Source organism: Telopea speciosissima, chromosome 11 (assembly GCF_018873765.1).
Source record: "Telopea speciosissima isolate NSW1024214 ecotype Mountain lineage chromosome 11, Tspe_v1, whole genome shotgun sequence".
Taxonomy (NCBI): domain Eukaryota; kingdom Viridiplantae; phylum Streptophyta; class Magnoliopsida; order Proteales; family Proteaceae; genus Telopea; species Telopea speciosissima.
The window spans coordinates 5,069,341-5,088,823 of record NC_057926.1 but is presented as its reverse complement, the minus strand read 5'-3'; the positions used below and the strand labels follow the sequence as shown (position 1 = coordinate 5,088,823).

The following is a 19,483-nucleotide window of genomic DNA, read 5'->3' as shown; positions in this document are numbered from 1 at the left end:
ATTTTTTGGAAGATTTGGATTAACTGCCACTTCAAATGAAAAATATTCATTTGAGTCTACTTGATGCTCCTGCATCATAATAACCAAGTTCCTGAAATAGAGAAGCAAATTCAGTTAAGAACAAAGATCCTAGGTGGCCTCAACCCTTGGAATCAAATATATACTACTTACAAATTACAATGGATGCTTGATGACAAAAGTACAAGTACAATGACTGATGTCTAATTCAGTAAGGACTCACATGATAAAGTGACAATTCATAACATACCACACACAGAATAATCAGGTAGAGAGCTACGGTGGGGGATAAGGATGATCATCATATTAGCTTGTACAATGAGAGACTCAGCCTTGGGGACTTAATGGCATGACTTTCTCTGCCATTGTACCATTTTGTTAAGATTTTGATGACTACAGGATGGGTCATGATCCAAATAATATCAAGGAGCACCATGAAGTGTAGGATACAGAAACAGTATAGTTCATTAACAACATCTAAATTAATGAATCAAAGAAACAAACTTGTATGAATACAACAACAACAACAAACTCAGCCTTATCCCAACTGAATGGGGTCGGCTACATGGATCCTTGCAAAACAAGGTAGGTAAAATTGACCGAAAGTAAGATGAATGAAGAAATAAAGACAAAAGAAATGAGAACTGCGAAATGAAAAAAGAAAGTAAGAGCAAAGAGGCACAACCCAGGAAGTAGGGAAAATTTCAACGAGATGGTGTCGGCAACATGGATCCTTGTCCTCCAATAGGCTCTACCCAAGATCATCCTTGGTACAAGACCCAAACTACTCATCTCATTCCTCACAACCTCTCCTATGGTCATTTTAGGTCTACCCCTAGTTCTTTTAGCTCCTTCAATCTAGATCAGATCACTCCTCCGTACTGGGGCATCCTTAGGCCGTCGTTGAACATGTTCATACCACTTAAAATGACATTCTTAGAGCTTGTCATTGATCGGGGCAACTCCCAAATCAGCTCTTATATATTCATTCCTTTATCCTTCCTAGTTTTCCGCACATACATCTTAACATCCTCATCGGTACTACACATAGCTTCTCTATATGACACTTCTAAAACTACCCAACATTCCAACCCATGCATCATAATCGATCAGACAACAGTCCTATAGAACTTTCCTTTAAGCTTTAAAGAAATACGTCAGTCACACCAGTACTCCAGTCGTGCTTCTCCACTTCATCCATCCTACTTTAATTCTATGTGAAACATCATCATCTATGTCACCTTCTTTATTTATGTTTGATCCCAGATATATAAAATAGTCACTTTGCGGTATCTCTTATTAGAAAATCTTTGGATTTCTTATGAAATTCCAATCGAATCTCCCTAAAACACGATGTAATAAAATAAAGAGAAGAGAATCAATGTGTACCTTGCACCAGCGTATGTCGATGAAGAATAATAAGAATAACACGAAGAACGATAATAATCCAATGAAAAATGATTGCAAATCTTTGAATGATCTTGGATATCCGCAATGGAGATCTTCTACAGTTTCCTAAACTTCCGCAAAGCTCTCTTTCTTGTGGAGAAAAGAGAATAGTAACTGCAGGGACCTTCATCAGTTGTATTTATAATATCCCCAAATACTAACCCACTTCCACAATGGGCCAGGCCGTTCTTGTCCATCACAATAAAGTAAGTAGCACACCCATGTATTTTGATTCCCATCAATGATTGACCTAATAATTAATCAAGTTCACACATCGTCGTTGAAAAAATATCTAACAATCTCGCACTTGGGTTAGATTTATTATAAAGTCATCATTATCAAATATAACCATGGAATCACATAAATATGCCTCAATATATGACATACCACTTTCTGTTAGTTACAAACAAGGTGTACTAACTAACATGATCCGACTTGAGATAAATTTAATAAAAAGAATGTCAAACACGTTAGTGATCACATAATTATCATCATCATTCATTGTGGGTCATCGAATGTACCATGAACATCGTCATACTCATAGATTACCTTTAAACATCATCATATTCGCAGGTAATCGAACAACTTGACTTATCAGTTATCACCAATAAAACATCCTGCGCTAGAAATAGCCAAACGACTTGGTGTATTGAAAATCGAACATCCTTACGCCAAAATAGCCTTCAACACATCAAACAACATATGCATGTAAGAAATGACATCAAACAACATATGCATGCAAGAAATGACAGTCATCACATAACTGAGATTTAATCAAGCATCATGATTAAAACAAATATACATCCATCAAGCCCTCCCACTAAACAAGCATATCAACCAAATAATGTAGAACTCCCACTAATCAAGTAAAACAAACCAATCAACAAAAGTCTGAAATTAAAGATTCAAATCAAAATTCTGCATAAATAAAATAAACTACTAAATTATTCGAGCTAATTATTTATTTGCCTCCTCCTGCTTGTTATCATCTGCACCCTTAGTCTTTCCAGCCAAATCTTTCGTGCTTTGCAATCTCTCTTCATGTGTCCCTTTTGGTCATACCAGTAACATTCAATTTTATTGATGTTCCTCTTTTCTTTGTTATATGGATGATACTTGCCTTTCTTGAAAAACCTTTGATTTCGCATCTGTGTTCCGTTGTCAAATGCTTTTTTGTTCTCAGTAAGGTTGTCACTCTCATTATTCTTCTTCTTCTTGTTCCCCTCTTCTTGTGCACAAATAGATATCAATTCCTTTATGGTCCACTTATCTCTCTGAGCATTGTATAAGGTTATCAGATTCCCATACTCTACTGGGAGAGACTTAGGTGCAAGGTGCACTAAAAGCTCTTCTTTTATGGGCATCCCAAGATCCTTCAACTTATTTGCAGTAGAAGTCATCTTCAGTAAATATTCCCTAACACTCTCGGTACCATAAAAAACAGCCGACGTAATCTGATTCATCAGATCCGGCCCCTTTCTCAGTCTTTTGAGGTACTTCAAACATAGCCTTTATCTTTTTCAGAAACTCTGTGGCAGTCTCTTTCATCTCAACAGTGTCACACATCGACTCTGTATTGAATTTCTTCATCACTAGCATACACTTTCAATTAGCTGTCACCCACTTTTCCATCTTAGTTTTCTCAACATGTGTACTTGCATCCGTTAGATCAACAGGTTTCGATTCTCTAAGAGCCACATCAAGCTCAAGCAGTCCTAGATTAATTTCTAGGTCCTCTACCTGCCTTTTAAAATTGTTCCCAGAAAGAACAAGATACCAAAATACTACTTGAGATAGACATCTTATGGGAGAAATAACCATTCATACAAATAAAATAAAGGATATATATATTCCAAGCATAACATGATCATATTTAATTCAGCTAGCAAATGCAAACGACTCATACAAACTAAATTATCATCACCACCTCCTGAGTTATCTCGTTATTTCAGTGCAACCCCACTAAATACCAAAATATCAAATCTTACCCAAAAACTAACGGGACTAACTGTGTGAAATGCAAATGACTAAAATACCCTATATCCACTAGCAACTTTTAGGCCATTGGATGAAATGGAAGGCATCCCAACCATTCAATTAATCCGCAAGTGCATCTCCCTCCGTCCGCCACCACTCCTGATCTCTCTCTCTCTTTCTCTCTCAACCTACCCACCCTTGTGCCCACCTGTTGCAAGCCTGCAACTGACCGGCGCCGTTGTACCTTTCCTCCTTCCTCTCACATCGGCTTCCTCTCTCCCCTCCCTCCACCACCACTAGAAATATGGGATATGTTCAAGGGCTTCCCCTTCAACAACTCACTCCCCTCCATCCTTGGCTCGGAGAATATACACATACTTCACACAACATGGTATCACTGTAACTGAAACGTTACTTTAATCGGCTTACGTAACCTGGCGGCATTAAACATTCAAAAGTCACTGTTGTACATTCAACATTATGACTTAGGGCTCCTGTTAGCATGTGCGAAGTCCTCCATAGTTGCAACACTATGACAATTTATTTGGCCACTTGACTCTCTCACCTTGCATACTAGTCCTTCCTTGTGTGACCGACAAACCCTAACTGCTCAACTATTTTCCTCCCCCACAACCTCTTCTATGTCTCTTTAGTGATCATGGCCTCCGGATCTGATCCTGAACAGGTTCATCCATACATTTGCCCCGTGGCCAATGTAGACAAACTCTGGGTGCTTTTTGCCTTGACTTGGCCTATAAAGTGGTAGGGGGCTTAGAACTTATGTAGAGAGTCATGCCGAATGCGGAGCCCTTCTATTCGTTGTAAGCCTACTCATAAACCCTTCTTCTTCCTCACATTCATTTGGTGTACAGAGTCTACAAACATGCTGATCGAGATTGAGCCCTGGAAAACCACAAAAATAAATATAAAGAACTATACAAGGGCCTCTTTTTAGATCGACATACACTTCTACAAATCGTTTAAATTTACATCAGAAGAGAATAGAGGTTCCTCAATGTAAGACCTCTAATCATCAGATCCTCATCATGACAATCCTTCTGAAGGAAATTGATAGTGAGTAGCGCCAGATTCGGATTCCCTTTAGCATAAATCCCAACACAGAGATAACACATCTTCTTCAAAACAATGTACGATTTGGCAGAGCACTCACCATCTCGCTAAAGAGAGAGGATACATCGATTCCAATCATCATATACGAAGAGTCCTCTCTTTGAATTGGTGTGCCAATAAGACATTTGAATGCACAAGAAATTGCACAGAGAAACATGATTTATGAATTCCATAAAGAATCATGCTTAATATCTTACTCTTTCTTCAAAGCACGATCATAAACTGTGTGATTTGGATGTGATGCATTCATTAACCAGAATTTGGAAAAAATATTGATGTCATCAAAAAATTCTTATGGGTCTACTCTGCTTATACAAATCCAACAAAAGATCTACAACTACATCATAATATCGAGACCTGCCCAATGATTGGGAAAGCCAGGTAGTAGAGGACCTAAGTACCTAACTAGAAGAGCTCTCTCTTCAAATCGTCTGTGCTTGGTGCACGGCTGCCGGGATGCTGTCGAAGTTGCATTTTTAGATTGGAGACTTCTCCTTTGCTGGTAAGTTGCAGGATTCAGATTCCAGAACCACACAGACAGAAAGAAGACTGTGAAAAAAAAATGGAAATTGAACTTACCCGGACGGTTGAGAAGGAGACAGAGATTTCTAGGGCAGTGCTAGAGGATCCATTACTAATCAAACAAGAGCGCAAGAAGATTTCAGGTGAGACCGGCGAGGCAATGTGTTGCGTTGGAAAAAAAAAAGCAGAAGGAGAAGAAGGAAAGAAAAGAAATAAAAAAATAAAAATATTGAATAAAAACAAGGGCAAAATTGTCTTTAAAAAAACTAACATGTAGTGAGGACAATGACATTGTTACACCCCCATACCTGAACCACGGGAAATGCAATTAGAGCGTACCAATACGCTCCCAAACCGCCAAGATCACAGATGCAGTAAACAGGATTAACTCATACACACGACCACAGAAGATTAAAACAGATTAAAATAGTAATATCAGAGTCTACAGAATCTACATGATAACTTATATAATATTGTTTAAGTAATCCTCCCAGTACAAATCATTCCAATCAGGACCTATGTATTACCTACTATATAAATAATACATCTATCATGAAAGGAATCAAAAGAATACATCTGTAATTCAAAAATGAAAAATCAAGTGCATCAAAAGATGGCCACCGGCCATAAATCACTGTCCCGCCAAGGAACACACATCACAACAACACTCCGGTCCGTGCTCCACGATCTCTGGAGCCCACCAATCAACGTAACCAGCCTCAGGAGTCTCGTACTCCGTGCCACTTTGTTCGAATGTACCTGCATCAACTAAAAATATGTTTCCTCGAGGAGTGAGCTCCAACTGAGCCCAATGAGTGGCTAAGCCACACAAGCATACACAATAATAATAATGAATGAAGTTGACTGCAAACCATGCATGATGGATGGATACCAAGGTGTCCCATACCACCAAGGTAGACCGTACATCACATACAATTTACAATCATGCTTCATGAATGAATGATGATGTATAGTTTATTGTTATCCACCTAACACACAACTAAGTCAGGTATAGTACTATAGCAACACCTTAGGTAGCATCCCCGACATCGGTACCATAAACGGATGGTATACCAGCGATGACAAACCCGAGTTGCGCTGGAAGCCTGTCGTACCGGTCTCCACCAAGAGATATACGCAAACCCCTAAGTCAAATCCCGTCCTGACGTTCGGCCCAAAATACGGTCGGTGCCCGAACTTTCCGGGTGGGTATACCCGAATAACGGTCGGAACCCACGGATTTGACGGACACCTAACCCCCTGTCGGTAAGGGTCATAGTACTGGGTAAACATTTATCCTAGCCAGCATTCACCTATTGTATGAGTGAGGTACGCATGTGCATAGGCCAGAGGCCGAGTCCATAGATACCGAAATACGGTCGGCCGACTATCCTCTCTCCCCTCTAGCCCATGCTCACATATAAAAGTACGAGATGTGAATACCGAAGGCAGTCGGTCGGTCACCATCCCGTTTCCACCTAATGCAATGGACAACTCTAATGTAATTTCAAGTACGACAATCTCAAGCCCAGCACCCACCGGCACTTGGAACCCGCTTTCGAAGCCCTAGATCTACATGCCATGAGTGAGTCCATATTATGGAATCTCCAGGTCCAGCACCAACCGGCACCCGAGTCCCATAACTAAATCCAATACCATTCGCACCATAGTGCCATAAAATAAATAATATCGCAAGACAAGAATGTAAAGTCCTATCAACATCTAAACATTTATATCGTCCTATATCTTACCAATAATTATATATTATAGCACACATGCATGAATGGCATTCGCAAGACACGACATACAAACATTCCATAAATTAAGACGTTTGCTTAACTCACTCACCTTGCTTCTCAGTCAATCGTCAGTACGGAGTTCTTCAAATCTGCGTTCGATGCCAAGTACACTGTCCCACGTACTAATACGCCCCCGAGTTGGGTCAGTCAACCTAAAGAGAGTGTACAACGTGGGGAGAGATTAGTGCCTTAGGGCTAGAAGAGTTGGGCCCCATAAGTTATCAAACAAGGCTAAAATAGGGGACCGGCACATACAGCAAGGATATATCATGTGCCTGTCCATGTGCCTGTCCCTCTCGGACTTTCCCACCGGCAGATCTAGGTTCTCAGGGACTGGCACTTGCATGTGCCTGTCCCTCTCGGACCTCCCACTGCGGCAGATCTTTCTCAGGGACTGGCACTTGCATGTGCCTGTCCCTGTGTCCTCCCTCTCGGACTTTCCCACCCATGAGATCTAGTTTCTCGGACTTCACTTGCATGTGAATCTAGTCCATGTGCAGCGATCTTGCTTGTTCATGCCATTCCGAGAATGGTTTTGCACCCCCAAAGTCTTGGGCTAAAATGGGGTATTCTTAGGGGTTTTTTTGGGGTCTCTTTGGCCATGAGAACAACTCCAACCAAGGTGCCATAGCATACACCCAACATGCGTTTGTAAACCCCATGATCGATTAGGTTTTCCTCCATTAAAATACATATGGAAAGAAAACTCATGGGTTTGGGTATTGGGGTTTTGAAAGGGTCTTTAATCAATGTTATTTAACAACCCACAAACCACACCTCTATGGTCTTCCATGAGGGTTGGTGAAACCCATAAATGGAGGTAAATCCCCAACTTCGGGTTCATAAATGGAGAAGGGTGAATGTGTTTAAGGTAGGGTTAGGTGCTTCATAGTTAAGCATCAAGGATTTACCATTAATTGCTCTTCTAATAAGGTAGGTGAAGCATTCATGGCTCATAATTCCAAACCCTAGGTCTATAAATTAGGAAGTGAGGGAGAGAGAGAGAGAGAGAGAGAGAATGCTCACCAATTTAGGAGAGCAAGCTTGGGTTCCACCTCTCTCCTTTCTTCTTCTTCTTTCTTCTCCTTCTTCCTTCTTCTTCTTCTTCTTCTTCTCCTTCTTCTTCTTCTTTCTTTCCTTCTCTCCTTTCCTCTCCACGATTTAGGTTTTCTATTGTGAGGTGAATAGTGGATTGACCCCTATTTACCTCACTTTAGTCTTAAGTCATGTTTGGTTGTCTTAGGTCTTTAGGTCCATTTTAAGTTATTGGGCCCATTATACTACTAGGCCCATAATATGATTAGAAGGAACATCAGGTCCTAAGCCCATTCTAGTATTTATACTCATGAGTTATTAGGATATTAACTTACTCCCAATCATCTGTAAGTGGGAACGGGTACACAGGACGAGGGCCAGGCGGATCCTCGGAATGAGGAAATTCTAAGAATGCACCCTCGAAGACAAACTTTCCCCTATCTCTGTCGATGTACCTATCCTTGACGACTTCTCCAGAGTCACGGTCAACAATCTTGTGGGATGGCTTGAGTATCATGGCCCACAGTTCACGAGCGTACTCCGCTCCCGGTTCTACATAAAAGGTTCAAACCAGATCGGTGGTCAGACCGGGTTTTAAACCGGGTTTTGGGCACGAATTTAACAGACATGGCTGGGGATCGCCACGTGTTGTCCACCTCATCCCTCTTTTGGGAGAAGAGAGAGGTGAATGTGAATGTTTGGAGTCGCCACCTAGAAAAGGGTCTAGGACCCAAAGTGTAAATGTAATAAATCTCATAAACCACCTTTTTAGGGACAAATGGTCTATTGGTCTATGTACAGGTCAAGTTACGGTCCGGGGAAGGTATTAGGCACCCCAGTCCGTCTGGACTTGCCGGTCTTTCCATTGCAAGGCAAAGTCGGGTTATAACATACTTTTGGGGAGAATGTAAAAGGCAAGATAATTATAAGAAAATAAAATGCAAAGATGGATAAGAAACACATACCCGGAAATTCGGCTGCAAGGCAAGGGTTAATATACACGAAATGAAGTAAAGGACTCAAAACCTAGACAACCTAAACATGATTGACTCTAGCTAACATGGTAAAATAATGAGCGTATGGGAATGAAGACGGTCATGTGCATGGAGTGCATAAAAATAAAGAGTAAAACATGAACGCATATGCGGGGCATGTGAAAATCAGCAATATGAATGCTAGCATGGGGGACTCTTAGACTACAGGGGATAGGGATCATGAGAGATGTATGCAGGCAAGGGATTCAAAACATGAAAACGAGAAAAAGGGACAAAGAGGAAGAGGGAAGAGAGAAGAGTGATCAACATCGAAAGATATGGGATCATACTTCTTGGGAGATGCAAACCGAAATAAAGGGGTAAAATTAACGTGAACTTGAAAGTAGAGAATCGCCTACCTAGTTAGAAGATGACTCGAAGGAAAGAATGTGGAGGTTTTCCTTTGTGACTCAGGAGTTTTGTACATGGAGCAAGTATCGCCGCTTGTAGGGGGCTTCTCTTGTCTCCTTATAAGCAAAACTTTATGGTCAAGCCAAAATCACCGGGTGAATGTCTTTGGGCTTTGAATCTTGAAGCTTCAAGTAGGTATAGTGTCACACCCCTATCCCGACAAGGGATAAAATACAATATCGGGTATGATTGGGGTGACACGCGTCATCCCACCTCACCGCCAAGATCTCGATCGATGGCCAACTCACAGTCATAAACCAATATTACAATACAATAATATCGAGTGCGAAAGACAAAGGTATATTACATTTCCAACGATCATAAAATAAGCGGAGCGTTCCAGTGAGTTACCTCATGTTCATACGGCTAAGTGATACGTAAATAGTTTGGATGGACATCCCGAATGACCATAGCATAACTATCCCAAAACAAATATAACAATAAATATTTATATAAGGCACGTGGCCCAAAAAAACAAAAGAAGGGAATAAGTCCCAAGTATCAATACAGCCCGTAGGCACAATCATCATGGGCAACCATCGCCATGATCCTCGATCCACGATCTCGGCTCCACAGTAATCATCCGCATCAAAATCTAAAAAGAATGTGTACACGGGGTTAGCTCCACCGAGCTAGTGAGAGAGAAAAGGGGATGCACAATCACACAATCACAAATAGTTCATGGTGCATGCTATTATTAATTTATTTACCACCTAACACACAATGCTAAGTCAATGGGTATATGCTACGCAATAACTGGGAAGACATTGTGGATCCTTCCATTCTCACCACAATGCAACCTCAATTATTACTATGGAGCCCGCGCCGGTCGTAGTCATCGCCACCCGAGGCGGACCCGATAACCATTACTACCCCGCCTGGCCTCTCTAACTCTCCACAGCAAAGCGGTGCTGGCTACCCAACACCTAAACCCTGTTGGTAAGGGTCGTAGCATAGGGACTCGAGCCATTTACCACCTAACACACAATGCTAAGTCAATGGGTATATGCTCTGCAATAACTCGGGAAGACATTGTGGATCCTTCCATTCTCACCACAATGCAACCTCAATTATTACTATGGAGCCCGCGCCGTCGTAGTCATCACCACCCGGAGGCGGACCCCGATAACCATTACTACCCTGGCCTGGCCTCTCTAACTCTCCACAGCAGCAGTGCTGCACTACCCAACACCTAAACCCCTTGTGGTAAGGGTCGTAGCATAGGGAACCGAGCCTAACCACGGATATACTACATGAATCCTATCGTGTTGAGAGGTACATCCGGTGTGTCAACGTCCCATTCCATCTAACACCGGTACCAAGACAACACGGCGCATACAGACAAGAATGAGATGCAATATACAATTCCACGTAATTGGGGTTCCGGTGCAAGATTTCCAAACCGTAACCCAACACAAATCCATATCATCCAAATCATCATCATCGAATAAGAATAAATGCAAATATGCAATCATGCTTGAATGATAATGTCACAATATAATTCATAAATGCATGAATAAGCAATAGTAAACAAGCTCAAGCAACACCCAAACCCACTCACCAATTACTTCAAGAGGAATTTGTATAAGCGCAACGATTCCCGCTTAAAATCACCCCATTGCACATATGTTGGCACCTATGGAAGTGAATAAGAGTGTGAGAGAGTGTAGGGGAGGCCTCATAGAGAAACCCCACCATTTACATAAGTTATAAGCCTTAAAACGCATCGGAGGCAACGTCGGACTCAGCAGCTTGCCTCGACCTTGCCTCCGACCTTCCCCGAGCTCGGGACACATCGGAGGCAAACATCGGACTCACGCGCCTTGCCTCCGATGCAACCCAAGTGTGATTTCAAGGTCTTTAAAAGCCCGGGGTTGTCCCATTTGGTTCTCTAAGCCTCAAGGGACAAGGGAGGGGTGTCTTGGAGTCTATTTGGGTCTTAGAAACACCCAACATTCAAAGATTTAAGGGGGTTTAAAGGATCAAAAGCTCAAAAATCCAGATTTGGGGTTTTCTTTGGTGGTTGAAGCTTTAGAATCAAATAGATTCAAAGAAGAGGTCAAAATAGAGGTTTTTATAGGATTGTAATGAAAATAGGAAAGCATCCTACAAGGGGAAACTACACATGACTCGAGCTAACCCTTTGGGTTTCAAAAAGAAATCCCCATCTTGGGGCTGCAACCAACGAACCACCCAAGCTCAAACGAGCAAGGGGGAAGAGAGAAAAAATGGGGGAAAAGGGCACTTGGCTTACCTGGTTTGAGGTACACACGATGTACCCTCTTTAAAGCTCCAAACCCAGAGCCATTTCCTTCTTCTTCTTCCCTTCCTTCTCCTTCTTCTCCTCCTTGCCGCCTCCTCTCTTCAAAGCTCTCCTCCTTTTCACGATTAGGTTAGGAAAGAAAAGAAAAAGAAAGACTAAGGAATAGTCTTACCCCTCTCTCTCATATAGAAAATCACTTTTAATGGCCTGTTTGGATAAGGCCTCATAAGTGTAGGCTAGGTCCTGTTGGATAGGGTCAAACAACCATCCACCCTTACACAAGCTCTAAAAATCTAACTTGGGCCCCAAGGCCCACATAAGGTCAAGTTAATAAAAGGGGTAAGGGTAGGGTCAAACATGGCAGACACCAATAGTACCTTAGCCACAGGTCTCACCCACAAGGGTCCTTGTCACAGACATTGGATGCGGTGGTCGGAGGCAACCAAGAACCTTGCCTCCGATGCGAGTAGGAAGGTGGTTCCCACCATAAGAGGTCGTGGCCTTTGGACCACACTTGAGGGCTTTGAGAGGGCAGAAGCACACAATAAAATTTGGTCAACTACTTACCCCGACACGTCAAGGGGCAACCTCCATGGTCCCGACTAGTTTCCACAGCAACCTCGTACTATGGTCAATATAGTGGTTTGACCACCGTGAGAACAACTCACCAATAAGTGGCGTGATAACTACACGTCACGGGGAAGAATTAATAATTAATTATACTCCCGGGGTGCGGGTATAACATATAGTAACACTCAAAGGCAGGGGGAAGTAGTAGACTAAGGCCAAGTAAGGGCCAAAGCTAAGACTTCAAAGCAAGAGAGTGGGGGAGCAGAGTTGGGGCAAGTAAGCACCAAAACAATAGAGGGATGAACTAGGGATCTTCTTCAACATGAGAGGGGATGTATTTATAGATGTAGAGGGGTGTGTGTACTCCCAAATTCGTGTAGGGATGCTAGGTGTGATTCAGATCGTAGAAAGGAGAGGTATTTGCATCGACAGTTGGTGTTGGGCAAGGTAAGAGCCAATGAGATGAGAGCATGTGTTTAGTTGCCTTAGAAATGGTTTCTTGGGGCCTAAGGAAGCCAATTAATATACGCATCCAACGTGCCAAAAATAGGCTTGGTCGCAAAAAAAAATAAAAATCGGAGCTAAACATTGCAAGTTTTGGCTTCTCGGATTTGCACAGATTCGATAGTGAATTGGGGTCGAGTTGACATCGAGGAGGGGTGAAGTCGACATCGAGTGGCCGTCAATGAACAACACTCGACATCGAGGGAAATGGCTCAGCTGTCGGTGTTTAAATTCTGAATGTTGAGGTAAGTTAGATAGTAGGGATGTTTTGCTCGATAGTGAGAGGGCATGACTCGATGTCGATGGAAGGTAGGGTTGATGTCGACTCGGGATCTTTGAGTGTCGACTTGGACTTCAGTGTCGACAAGGATGAAAGGGGTTGTTTGGGCCAGGTATTGTGCTGAGCCAGGCTTGTTCTAAGGGGTTTGGGTTAGGGCTAGCCTTTCTAGGGGATCTTGGAGGGCTTGGAAGCTCTGGTTTAGGCTTCGGCAAGGGGAATCGACGATCAGTGAAAGGATTTGGGCAGTTCACATTGACGCTACATCCACAAATACAACGACTCTAGGCCTTGGAAGGTACTCATTATCGTCACGAGAAACCTCCGGAGAAAAAGACAAAATGAGATGTCTACACCTGCTGACATCACTAATTAACAGTTAAAAGGCTAACCCCATTAGTTTTTGGGTCAGATTTGATATTTTGGTACTTAGTGGGGTTGTATTAAAATAACGGGATAATTCAGGGGGTGGCACTGATAATTTTCCCAAAAAAAAAAAAATCATTCCAAAGAAAATTATTTGTTTTGCAAATATTCATGTGATTTCTTTTTAGAAAATAATTTCATAGATATCTGTGCATATGTATAAAAAATGTTCTTTGGACTGTAGAAACAGGTATTTATTGTTCTGCAAAAACTGTGCCCAAGTACATTTTTTTGTGCCGGTCTGTGCTGCACTGCGGGAACAAAAGAACAAAACAGCATTGCCAAATGGATTTTGGATGTTCTTCTGTTCCCAGGCCAACATGACCTTTCTTTGCCTTCTCCTCGGGTCCGGGCAGAAGGGTAATCCGGTCAATGACCGCTCCTACCCAGCGTCCTTTCACATCCTTTTAAAACCCCAACATTAACCCTATTAAAGGTCGACCGACCTCTCTCTCTCTGTCTCTCTCTCTTAGCTTTTCTGAGTCTTCTTTAGCAGCCATGAAGGTTGTCGCCGCATATTTGCTCGCTGTGTTGGGTGGCAACACCGGCCCTTCCGTCGATGATTTGAAGAATATCCTCGGATCAGGTATACTTTAATCACTGTTTTTATATTCTTTGATTCTTATTGGTGATTAGGGTTTCTTTCATATTTGTTGACATCTCCGTGCTTATGGACGAGTTTACCACATTTGGAAACAGATTTGTTGTTGATGGTTAGTGGTTCTTCTTCTATAAATCTGGTTTATTTAGGTTTTAGGTTTCATGGTTCCTTGTATTCTTGCTTCGACTTTGCCTGGGGTTGCTTTGATTTGGTATTTGCGTACTTACGTTAGATTACGATTTGCCTTGCTATTTATGTACTTAGCCTGGCACTGCAACTTCTGGTTATGGGTTTAATTATTATCAGTAATTTATTGGTAGGTTTTTTCTTTCTTCTATCGAGAAAAAACCCATGCGAGGAATCTTTACTGGGTAATGTATGATGACCTTAAAGCTAATGCTTGCAAGCTGCAGTGCTAGAGTGTCATTCGATCAGCAGTTTGTGTTCAGTGTTTTGTCATGATCTTCTGTTTAAGACTCTTAACCAGCATAGATTTGGAGTGTAGTTCATCTAAGATATGGTGTCTCATTTGAATGCCCTTGATTTTGTGTAATGCTGGCCAGAGGGAACTGATTTAATTTTACTAAAGTCCATAGATTTAAGCAACTGCTGATCATCTCTGTCCAGACACAATGGCCTCAGTTTTCATTAATATGGACTGGAGTTTATGAAATGTGGGGTGTCTCATTTGAATGCCCTTGATTTTGTGTAATGCTGGCCAGAGGGAACTGATTTAATTTTACTAAAGTCCATAGATTTAAGCAACTGCTGATCATCTCTGTCCAGACACAATGGCCTCAGTTTTCATTAATATGGACTGGAGTTTATGAAATGTGGTTTGGTGACTTGATAGATTGGGATACATTCTTTTTTATCATCTTTGGTTGCAAATAGGGTCCCAATTCTGAGAATAGAATTCTAAATCTATTATTATATGCTTGAAATCAATGCCAGTTTGTATGTAAACTTGTTTCTGATATTGGGTATGACATTTGTTCCTTGAGAAATAACATTTTTTTGATTTTTTTTTTCTGGTTGTAAAGATAGTAACTGTTATTTGGATTTGCAGTTGGTGCTGATGCTGATGAGGATAAGATTGAGTTGCTCCTCTCTGAAGTTAAGGGAAAAGACATTACAGAGCTTATTGCATCTGGGAGGGAGAAGTTGGCTTCAGTTCCTGCCGGTGGAGGTGCTGCCATTGCTGTAGCTGCTAGTGGTGGCGGGGGCGGTGCTGGTGCTGCACCTGCTGCAGAAGAACCAAAGAAAGAAGAGAAAGTTGAAGAGAAAGAGGAGTCTGATGATGTAAGTTTTTGCATAAGATCCATTCTAAATCAGAATTGTATGCAATATCCACTGCACTGGATCAGATTTTATAATACTCGATCAGATTCCCTATAACTCTATAGATTTCTTATGACTCCAACTTAAATAATTAATAAAGTAAATCCCTTGTTTCTAACTCTTACCCATTAAGGTAGCCTATTATTAAGAAAACTCTTTGGGCCAGAGGCCCAATTCAAGTGTAACCCAAGCCAAATATTATTTCCATCAAAAGTAAACCCACTGCTGTGGTTCTCCTTCATAGCTTTATAATGTCAATGAATTACTACCTTTTATATTTGTTTGTTCTTCCCTGATGTTTTTCTTTTATTGTTTAATTGTTACAGGACATGGGCTTCAGTCTTTTCGACTAAGGAATTTTCTGCTGGTCTTTGTGTGGTGAAGCCTTTTTATTCTATGTTCAAGCTGTTATGAATTTTAAAAAATTTTGGGTATGCAGAGTAGACATGAGTGTGATTTGTTAGAATCTTTATTACTTTCCCTTTTTGTTGTATGACTTTTTAGAGGATGCACATATAGGCGTTCTATCATCGTTGGATAAATGCAATGAAAAAGTACATTGACCTAAATTGTTCTCAAAACTGTTGAAAAGGATTCATCTTTTATAACAAGTTACTCCATTGGAAGCTGGACGAAATTTCAATCGTGAGTTCACATATTTTGCTCCCAATGTGTTTTTAGGAGTTAGAGAATTACCTTTGTGAACTTACCTCATTTGTTGGTTGTCCTAAACTTATTTCAGAAGAGTAATCCTGTAGATTGAAGAGAGATTATTGTCATGAGGTGATAAGAATATGCAAAGTTCTAGACTAGGCAGTGGAAGCTAGTGGATTTGTTTGTCGATGATATGCTTTGAGTGGTAGTATTATGCCATTGAAGGACTAGAGAAATTTGAAGCTTGATTTGTTTGTAGTTATATGGTCAGATATGGTCCAGTTGGCATAGTACTATAGGTACGGACTCTGGTCTGAACAGGGGTTTGGGTCTGACTCTAAGGCCAAATCCTGCCCAAGTTATGAACTGGTTAGTGCTCTGGGCCTGTTAAGTTTTCTAAATGAGGTGTTATGTAAATGGTAAAAGGATTTCCTGGGAACTTATGAATTGAATTTTTAGTGTAGCACAAAAACAGAAATATTTATAGGAGCAAGAAGACCTCCCCTCTCTCTCTCTCTCTACTATAGGTTTAACCCTCCACACCCCCTTTCCTTTAGTTATGGATAGACTTCTTTTTCTTTTAATAATTTTTTATTACAATAACGAAGACAGATAAGTTCTGGCCTCTGGATAATTTCTGAAAAAACAGATTGGAAAAGTTCACAATCGAATAAAGAAAGCTCTCATAAAGAGCAAACACCTTAAAACTAAATGCAGAGCTCCATTTTTATAGGTATGGAACACCTCCCCACCCCCCCCCCTCCTCCTCCTCCTCTTCCCCCTTTCTTAATTATTGATTAACCATTTCTTCACCACTTTTGTTACAACAACGAAGACAGAAAGGTTAACCTTGGGATTTATTTCAAAAACAGATTAAAAGAAGTCCACAACCCAGGAAAACCTTTGTTCTCCTGCATGTAAGAGTGTTGTAGCTTTATCTGTGATAGAGATCAAATGATATTGAATGTACCTAACCAAAGATTGAGACAGTTAGGACAATATTGTACAAACTCTTCTATTTTTAGTTTAATATGTATTTTCTTTTCCAATAAAAAAAGATTGAGACAGGTACATGCCATTTATTAATTTTGTGGTGAGGAAAGTAAAAAATCTATTCTAATGAATAAGATGAGGATGAACTAGCAGCAACAAGTTCTGTAAAATGAAGAGATCTGCAAGCAGGAAAGAGAAACATAAACTGTACCTTCATCATGCATAAGAATCAACAATAACACTCTTTTAGGGACAAGCAAATAATAAACCAGGACGACTTATTAATGACTAAAAGCTTCATTATCAAAAAATGAAGAATATGAACCTAGGTACCAAGGAACAAGGGAAGTATGAAGTTGGTCTGAGTGTACTTTGGTTACTGAAAAATAACCATGCAATATCCTTAAATGGCCAGGGAGCAAGACTGGAAGATGATATTCAGGAACATGTTCCATATTTTCGGAGACCAGGGGTAGCTGTCGTACATGGTTGAACATTGGATGGAGATTCTAAGGAAGAAGGGGGGGGGGGGGGGCGCATAAAAGCAAGTTGCATATGGAATTGGCAGTCATGCCTTTGATTTTTTTTTTTGACAGCAGTTATTAGTAAATTATGTAAGGGAGAAAGAACACTAACCGGTGTTGTGTCTGCGCATGTACCTACGCCCAGACACAGCCTAGCGTGAAAAGACTGGCGCACCTTTGGACCTTTCTGCCTTTCCAAGCAGGTGCGCCGGTCTTTTTGTGCTGGGCTGTGTCTGGGCACAGTTACACACCCAGACACAACACCGGTTAACATTCCTTTTCCCATTATGTAAAGAGAGTTCTATTACCAGAAAAAAATAAAAAAAACAGTTCATGAAAAGAGTTTTTTTGGTAAGAATGAAAAGAGTTTTTAGATTGAAAGCTATAGATCCTTTTGATTACTTTCTGTTACAGGTAGGAGCAGATTACGTACTCTGGTCATGGGGTTGTAAAGGGGGTTTTATTTTGTTCCCAGCAGCCAAATGACCAGCTTGAGGGCAGTGTCATTTGTTTTAGTACAATTAGTTTATATATGAATCATTAGCCGACCCCATTTAGTTGGGATAAGGCTGAGGGTTTATGTATGAATCATGTTTTGATTATTGAGTAGCAGTAAAGTCTTGGTAGAAATTGGTATATGTTAATGTCGATACAGGATAGAAATATGGCTATTTTCACATTCAATGAAATCAGTTTGCAACTAAAAGCTCTCAGTCCTTGTGGATTCATGGTATTACAGGTGGTTTTGAAGCAGCAGTGTATGGGAAGAAGAAAAGGGGCAGATAACCCTATCTTCCCCGTGGTTGCTGTGTCAGGTTTGCTTCAAACTCTATGTGGATTCCTAGAGGCAAGTTGCTGCATCAAGTTTTCTTCAAACTCTTATGTAGATTCCTGTAGGCAAAAAGCCTAGTCTTCCCGTTGGTTGCTGCACCAGGTTTCCTTCAAATTCTAGGTGGATTCCAACAGTTCATACTTTTTTACCCTTTTATTTTATGTTCCATTTTACCTTCTGTCCAGCAACCATACCAGTCCCCACAGGCTGACCACTCCATTGAAGTTGCTCGCCATCAACACAACCAAAACAGAACTCGTTCAATCTGTCATCAGCCATCCAAACTCTATCCCAAACCCCAAGCCAGATTCCATGCTTTGATGCTAGAGATCAACACCACTTGCCAATTGCACCCCCTCAGGGCTCAGACCTTTGAAACTAAAAGGTTAATGGGTAATTAAGGCGATATTGAAAAGGTAAAACAGTTGAATGGTAAGGGTGAAAATAAGGGTTCTGGTGGTTATGGGGGGTGGGGGGGGGGGGGGGGGGGGATGGGGGGTTGGTGTTAGGAACTGCAAAGGAAACTAGGAAAGTGATCCAAATGGTAAAATAAATCAGCAAAGAGGTCGCTCAAGTTTGAGGTGACTATCCATGACTCTGCCTACCTAACCTTATATATAACTCAAACTTAGGACAATAATTACAATTTTACGACACAAAAATATACATGATTGACTAGATTGAAATCCTAATCCAGAAATATTAAACCCCAAAATACCAAAGGTACCATTCTAACAAGATTTAGTAGAAAACAAATAACCACAAACAGAGAGGACTCTTTTTCCAGCCAATGAAGCCATACTAATTACCTACAATGCAATTTGTCCCATTACAAAGCAATTCTCAGATGGGTTGGTTCTTCGCACTAGGGCTTCAAGAAATTCAGTTCCAAATTTTTTTCACTAGGGCTTCAAAAAATTCAGTTCCTCTCTCTCTCTCTTTCTTTGTGTGTGTGTGTGTGTGTGTACGGAAACCAGTAGGTCCTCAGCCACATGCATCTCTCTCTTGACACCTTGCTTCAATCAATCACAAAGATGACTATAGCAGTAGTTAGATAACCTTCATTCAGTAGTAATAGTATAGACAAAAAAGGAAACAAGGTCCTGCAACCAATGTTCGTAA

General features: G+C 41.1%; 1 protein-coding gene across 2 annotated transcripts; it reads left to right on the top strand.

Annotated features, from left to right (window-relative positions):
- The first annotated feature begins 6,200 nt into the window (after nt 1-6,200).
- On the top strand, nt 6,201-15,946 carry LOC122645470 (60S acidic ribosomal protein P2-like). 2 transcript variants are annotated; one of them, XM_043838780.1, is made up of 4 exons: nt 6,201-6,205; nt 13,900-14,002; nt 15,087-15,319; nt 15,685-15,946. In XM_043838780.1, the coding sequence occupies exons 2-4, from the start codon at nt 13,915-13,917 to the stop codon at nt 15,709-15,711; spliced, it is 348 nt and encodes a 115-aa protein (XP_043694715.1). In that variant the 5' UTR covers nt 6,201-6,205; nt 13,900-13,914; the 3' UTR covers nt 15,712-15,946. The 2 variants fall into 2 exon arrangements, with proteins under 2 accessions (XP_043694715.1, XP_043694714.1); XM_043838779.1 differs by lacking the exon at nt 6,201-6,205 and having other exon boundaries at nt 13,872-14,002.
- Nucleotides 15,947-19,483: the final 3,537 nt, after the last annotated feature.

Coding starts and splice junctions, on each gene's coding strand:
- LOC122645470 (XM_043838780.1), top strand. CDS start 13,915: ATGAAGGTTGTCGCCGCATATTTGCTCGCTGTGTTGGGTGGCAACACC. Junction 14,003..15,086: donor GAAGAATATCCTCGGATCAG/GTATACTTTAAT, acceptor TTGGATTTGCAG/TTGGTGCTGATGCTGATGAG. Junction 15,320..15,684: donor AGAAAGAGGAGTCTGATGAT/GTAAGTTTTTGC, acceptor TAATTGTTACAG/GACATGGGCTTCAGTCTTTT.